This window comes from Phragmites australis, chromosome 4 (genome assembly GCF_958298935.1).
Source record: "Phragmites australis chromosome 4, lpPhrAust1.1, whole genome shotgun sequence".
Lineage (NCBI taxonomy): Eukaryota > Viridiplantae > Streptophyta > Magnoliopsida > Poales > Poaceae > Phragmites > Phragmites australis.
In genome coordinates this window covers 20,029,090-20,036,189 of record NC_084924.1, presented here as the reverse complement: position 1 = coordinate 20,036,189, position 7,100 = coordinate 20,029,090, and the positions used below count along the sequence as shown (strand labels likewise).

Genomic DNA, 7,100 nt, shown 5'->3' with positions numbered 1-7,100 from the left:
GGATAATTTCTTCCGACCTGGCATTCATGTCCCTTAGCCCCCGACGGTTTAGTCGAGAAATATCTTTTGATCAAGTAGTCAAAAACTCTGAAAAGTTTTTAATCCCCTAGCCCCCGACTGTTTGAGAAGTCTTTTAATCAAGCAGTCAAGAACTAACAAAATATTCAAATCCCCTAACTCCCGACTATTCTATCGAGAAAGAAGCTTTCGATCGGGCAGTCAAAAACTAGGAAAGTCAAAAATAAACTTCTTGTATAAGCAGGTGATAGATTGAAAAAATATAGAGTTTTCATATTCTTTATGTGTAGAACGCTTTCTCCCGACCTTATCATGCCACTGCTAAGAATGAGATAAAACAGATCATCGAGTAGCCTGTAGTTAGTAACTTCGTCTGCTATCTTATCAGGTTAAGAATAATCTCATCATTGAGTCTCACAAGATAAATGTCGAGAAAGAACAAAATTTAGCCAAAGTTTTCAGGCAAACATACTGACTTTAATATTGTTCTAGAAAAATACTTAGAATGCACTTGGTCAGGCTTATCGGCTAAACGTAGTTACACATAGAACTTGCGGAGTCAATCAATATTCCAAGAGTTGTTAAGTACTCATCCGCCCTCCATTGCTAGGTTCACTGACCCTGGTCAAGTGACTTCGACCACCGTGAAAGGGCCCTCCCATGCGATTGAAAGTTTTGTGTGGCTCTGAGTCTTTCCGAGAACTTGGTCTCCCACAACAAGAGTTTGACCATTATCCTTGTGGTTGTGATAGAGGTGGAGAATTTGTTGATACTTGGTTGTCCTTAATAGCACCAGATCTCGTAACTCATCAAGGAAATTGAGTCATCTGCTCGTCACAGAACTTGATCGTGTTCCGACAAGGCTTCCACTCGTGGAGAGTCTATCTCTAGTTCAGAATGGAGCATTGTTTTTGACCCGTAAACTAGGAAGAAGGGAGTTTCTCCCATGGCCCAACTAGCAGTTGTTCGAACAGCTCATAGCGCTGAAGGGAGCTATCAAACCCAAGTTCTTAAGTAGGTCATGAGTCTGTCAAAGACTCACTTTTTTTATCCCTTGTAAGTTGATGCCATTGGCTAATTCAAGCTGGCTATTACTCTGTGGATGAGCCATGGTGGAATAACATACTTTTATTCCCAGTTCTCCACAATACTCCCGGGAGACCTCACTAGTGAACTGGGTTCCATGATCCGTTATTATTTGACTTGGAACTCCGAATCGAGTCACTACGCTCCTCATGATGAATCGTTTGGAACCTTTTGCAGTTATTTTACCTGTTGGTTTCATTTTGATCCACTTCGTGTATCGATAGCGATGAATAGGTGTTCATAACCCCCGAGGGCTTTTGGGAACTGGTGAAGGGTTGCGGGTAGGCTACGCTAGCACAAAATAAATTTTCTCTACCGCATTCAACCAGGAAGCCATGCGAGTAGGGGATCATGAATCGTTACCACTTGACGAGCAGTGCAGCGGAAGAAGAGTTGGAGCAGACCAATCCAACGTCGTGCGCGTCAAGTAGTCGATCGTCAACCTCGTCCCGAGCACGTCCCGAGCACCTTCCGAGTACTCGCGGGTACGTCCCGAGTACTCCCGAGCAGATCAGCACCGCAATAGTAGCAGCGCCTCCACGGTATCCACACGTACAAGGATGGAATCGCCGTGCGCCGGTGTGCTAGCACCGCGCGCCCGGCTAGGGTTTCGAAGGGAGTTCGGGAATAGGAGGCGGCTAGGGTTTCTAAAGAACACCATGCGCCTTGGCCCCTGCCTATTCTTATATAGAGCACGCTAATGGGCCTTTAATCAACATTAAAGCCCATTATGACTCTAAACCCTAATGGTCCTTTAATCAACATTAAAGCCCATTAGCAGATCCAATCCGCAAACTCGATCGCCTCTAGGGCATATTACCAACAATCTCCCACTTGCACTAGAGTCAGCACAAGTTTTATATTCCATCCCCTTAAGTGTGTGACCCGTTAGGTTCATGTGTAAACGGCCGCTATCCGGAAACCCTTTTCCGAATTGCAAGTCAATAGCGGTACCTAGCAGGACATATTGACTCCCGAATGCACACAAAGATTATATCGGCTGAACCTTGATATACTCATGCACCAATCCCTTTACCACACGATACCAGTCAAGCTCAAGGCGAGATTCGTGCCACCCTTGTGATAGCTCGACCATTCACTCGATCAAGTAGTGGATTCACCATGATTAACTCTTTAATCACATTGGCATGGCCATGCACTTTCCAATCCAACTACCTCGAGGGGCCCAGAGATATCTCTCCCGTTATTTAGGAGGGGTAAATTCCATCTTGATCACTCACATCCCACGACATGTTTCATAACATACCCGAAAGCAACCTTTATAACTACCCAGTTACGGAATAGCGTTTGGAAGCCCCTAAGTGTGTTACTACACATTCTGGAATCAATGATGATCTCAGGTCAAAGGATTCTGTAGGTACACCATTTGAGATAACAACTGATGGCACATTAAAAATAACAATCCCAGCAGTATCTCAGGGTGGGTCTATCCAACATCATGTTCTCTAACATGTGTCCACATTACTCATTTGATATCTCCATATCTATGATCCGTGAAACATGATCATCATTCAGTCAAATATGCTAATCTATAAATCATTATTGTCCCACACAATGATATGAGATTAGGGACTATTTAGAATAACATCATAAAAACAAAGAGTTTCACAAACAAGTCACATACTTGCTGATCAATGTAAATGATAATTATTCATGGAACCAGATAACAATTATCCAAAAGTACATTAGTATAGACAGAACACATTCTCTCACATGCACTAGAGTCTATCCCGCAAGTATCTAATACCCATAGAGCTCAAGTGTGCCTCATGCTTGGGCTGTGGGAGAGGCTTCGTCAACGGATCAGCAATATTCGAATCCGTGTGCACCTTGCATATCTTTACATCACCTCTATCAATAATCTCTCGAATGAGGTGATAGCGCCGAAGTATGTGCTTGGACTTCTGGTGCGACCTAGGCTCCTTGGCTTGTGCAATGGCACCACTATTGTCACAATAGAGGTCCATTGGACTGGACGCACTAGGGACCACACCCAACTCAGAAACAAATTTTCTGATCCAAACAGCCTCTTTTGCAGCTTCCGAAGCTGCGATATACTCGGCCTCCGTTGTGGAATCAGCAACCGTTTCTTGCTTGGAACTCTTCCAACTCACCGCACCTCCATTGAGGCAGAACACAAAACCAGACTGCAATCTCGAGTCGTCCTTGTCGGTTTGGAAGCTAGCATCGGTGTAACCATTTACAACGAGCTCCTCCTCACCTCCATAGACTAGGAACATATCCTTAGTTCTTCTCATGTACTTGAGGATACTCTTTACTATAGCCCAGTGACATTCACCTGGGTTCGATTGATATCTGCTCGTAACACTTAGAGCATAGGAGACATCTGGGCGTGTACAAAACATAGCATACATGATGGACCCGATAGCAGAAGCATACGGGATCGCACTCATCCTCTCGAGCTCATCAGATGTCTTAGGACATTGATTCTTGCTGAGAGTGATGCCATGTGACATTGGCAAGAAACCTTTCTTGGAATCTTGCATATTGAACCGATTCAATACCTTGTCAATGTACGTGCTCTGGCTTAATCCGATTAGTCTTTTCGACCTATCTCTATAGATCTTTATGCCCAATATGTATGCTGCCTCTCCTAAATCTTTCATTGAAAAACTCTTTTGCAATGAAGATTTGACAGCATCGAGCATTGGAATATTATTTCCGATCAATAATATGTCATCCACATATAAGACCAGAAACACAAGTGCGCTCCCACTAGTCCTTTTGTAAACACAAGGCTCTTCTTCATTCTTGATGAAACCAAACCCTTTGATCACTTCATCAAAACGAAGATTCCAACTCCGAGAAGCTTGCTTTAGTCCATAGATGGACTTTTGCAGCTTGCAAATCTTCCCAGCATTTTTCGGATTGACAAAACCTTCAGGCTGTGTCATGTACACATCCTCACTTAGGTTTCCATTAAGGAAAGCCGTTTTGACATCCATTTGCCATATCTCATAGTCGAAATATGCAGCAATTGCTAGGAGAATCCGAATAGACTTTAGCATTGCGACGGGCGAAAACGTTTCATCATAATCAACACCTTGAATTTGCCTGAAACCTTTCGCCACCAATCGTGCCTTATAGATGTGAACATTTCCATCAACGTCTATCTTTTTCTTAAAAACCCATTTACACTCGATAGTTTTCACACCATCAGGTGGATCGACCAAGTTCCAAACTTGGTTTTCTCTCATGGATTCTAACTCGGATCTCATGGCTCCAAGCCATTTTTCGGAGTCTGGTCCCACCATTGCTTCCGAGTAAGTCTTAGGTTCATCATTGTCCAACAATAATATGTCGCGCTGCCCCGTGGTTAGGAACATAAACCGCTCGGGTGCACGACTGAACCTTTCCGACCGACGTGGGGCTGGTGTCTCGACAACAGGTTCTGCAACATCTTGCATACCGAGTTGTGGTTCAATAGGAGCTGAAACACTTTCAAGTGGTTCCCGAATTTCTTCGAGTTGCACCGTGCTCCCACTAACTCTCTTCGCGAGAAACTCTTTCTCAAGAAAGACACCATTCCGGGCGACAAACACTTTGCCTTCTTCCCGGTTATAGAAATAATATCCTTTGGTTTCCCTAGGATACCCCACAAAGAAGCATTTATCAGATTTGGGAGTGAGCTTATCAGACGACAAACGTTTTACATAAGCCTCACAACCCCATATCTTAAGGAAAGACAATCCGGGACGCTTCCCGGTCCATATCTCATATGGTGTCCTCTCTACAGCCTTAGATGGAACCCTGTTTAACGTGAAAGCAGCAGTTTCTAGAGCGTATCCCCAGAAGGACAATGGAAGATCAGATTGGCTCATCATCGACCGGACCATGTCTAACAAAGTTCGGTTCCTCCGCTCGGACACCCCATTCCATTGTGGCGTGCCCGATGGAGTCAATTGTGGAACGATTCCACATTGCCTTAGATGATCACCAAATTCATGGCTCAAATATTCACCTCCACGATCTGATCGCAGAAATTTAATTGTCTTGCCTATATGATTTTGTACTTCATTCTGGAACTCCTTGAACTTTTCAAAGGATTCAGACTTGTGCCTCATTAGGTAGATGTAACCATATCTACTAAAGTCATCGGTGAAAGTAATGAAATACTGAAAACCACCTCTAGCTGTAGAACTCATCGGTCCACATACATCTGTATGTACTAGGGCCAATAATTCATTTGTCCTCTCACTTCGACCAGTGAAAGGCGTCTTAGTCATCTTGCCAAGTAAACAAGACTCGCATGTATCAAATGATTCGAAATCAAATGAATGTAGAAGACCATCTTTATGGAGCTTCTGCATACGCTTCTCATTTATATGACCTAATCGACAATGCCAAACAAAAGTGGGATTCAAATCATTAAGCCGAGGCTTCTTTGTATCAATGTTATAGATAGTTATATCCTCAAGATCCAATATATATAATCCATTTACTAATGGACAATTACCATAGAGCATACCATTCAAAAATATCGAACAACACTTGTTCTTTATTATGAATTCATAACCGTCTTCTTCCAAACATGAAGAAGAGATAATGTTTTTGCCCAAGGCAGGAATATAATAACAATTATTTAATTCCAAAACTAATCCTGAGGGTAGCGATAAGGAGTAAACGCCAACGGCCAACGCAGCAACTTTTGCACCATTGCCGACGCGAGCATCCAGTTCGCCTCTTGCACACTTCCTAGTCCTTTTCAGTCCCTGCAACGATTTGCAAGTATGAATCATTGATCCGGTATCAAATACCCATGAATCATCAGGACGAGTAGCAAGATTAATTTCAATAACATTTATACCTGAAGATGAAGTCTTACTTCCCTTCTTCTTTTTGAGTTCTTCCAAGTACAATTTGCAGTTCCTCCGCCAATGACTAGTCTTATGGCAGTGGTGGCAAGTGTCAGAAGCGGCAGGGCCAGCCTTGGGCTTTCCAACAGGTTTAGGCTTAGAACTCGAGATCTCATCCGAAGTTTTAGCCTTGTCCTTGCGCTTTCTCTTCTTGCTATCCTTTTGAACCATCATCACATGACTAGAGCTCTTCTTAATGCTTTCCTCAGCAGTTTTTAGCATCCCATGCAATTCAGCCATGCTTTTCTCCATGCTGTTCATATGAAAGTTCAAAATGAACGGCTCGAAGCTCGCAGGGAGCGACTGGAGAATTACATCCGTAGCCAACTCAGGGCTAAGGGGAAAACCAAGTTTTTCCAGGCTTTCAATGTAACCAATCATTTTGATCACATGAGGACTGACTGGACTGCCTTCTGTTAACCTGCACGCAAACAAGGACTTTGAGGTGTTGTACCTCTCGGCCCGAGCTTGGTTCTCAAACATGCCTCGGAGTCCCACAATCATATCATGGGCATCCCTGTTCTCATATTGCTTCTGAAGCTCAGAGGACATACAGGCAAGCATGAGGCAGCTAACATCCAGTGAATCGTTGGTGTGCTTCTCATAAGCCCTCCGATCCGCGGCAGGAGCATTATCAGCTGGTTCATCAGGATAGGGGACCTCTAGAACATATTCCTTTTTCTCTTGTTTGAGAACAATTCTCAGATTTCTATACCAATCAATAAAGTTTGTTCCAGAAAGCTTCTCTTTTTCAAGAATCGATCGCAAATTAAAACTGGAAGTGTTACTAGCGGCCGGTGCCATGATCTACAACAAAAAAATGCAGGTTCAGCACTATGCCTATGTGAATCTTCTATTAAACAATTTAACAAAAGATACTCCACTATATGTGTTTTCCCTCTAACAACATATAGAGGATCAAGATCCATATTCAACTAAGTTCTAGTGAGCTTTGGCATCACTGCTAGAAACTTAGTGACATAGGTAAGCAACGCCTTGCTAATCACATCCCTATGTGACTCTTGTTTGCTGGGTGGCATCGAATGCCCCGGCGCCCAACATCATGCCCCAAAGCCCAAAACCGTTTTGATAGCTTTA

At 43.4% G+C, this 7,100-nt stretch overlaps 1 protein-coding gene across 1 annotated transcript; it reads right to left on the bottom strand.

Moving 5' to 3' along the window:
- Positions 1-5,747: 5,747 nt before the first annotated feature.
- LOC133914264 (uncharacterized) lies at positions 5,748-6,417 on the bottom strand. Its single transcript, XM_062357390.1, has 2 exons — positions 5,954-6,417; positions 5,748-5,858 (listed from the first exon to the last, which is right to left on the bottom strand). The coding sequence occupies exons 1-2, from the start codon at positions 6,381-6,383 to the stop codon at positions 5,842-5,844; spliced, it is 447 nt and encodes a 148-aa protein (XP_062213374.1). The 5' UTR covers positions 6,384-6,417; the 3' UTR covers positions 5,748-5,841.
- Between the last annotated feature and the right edge of the window lie 683 nt (positions 6,418-7,100).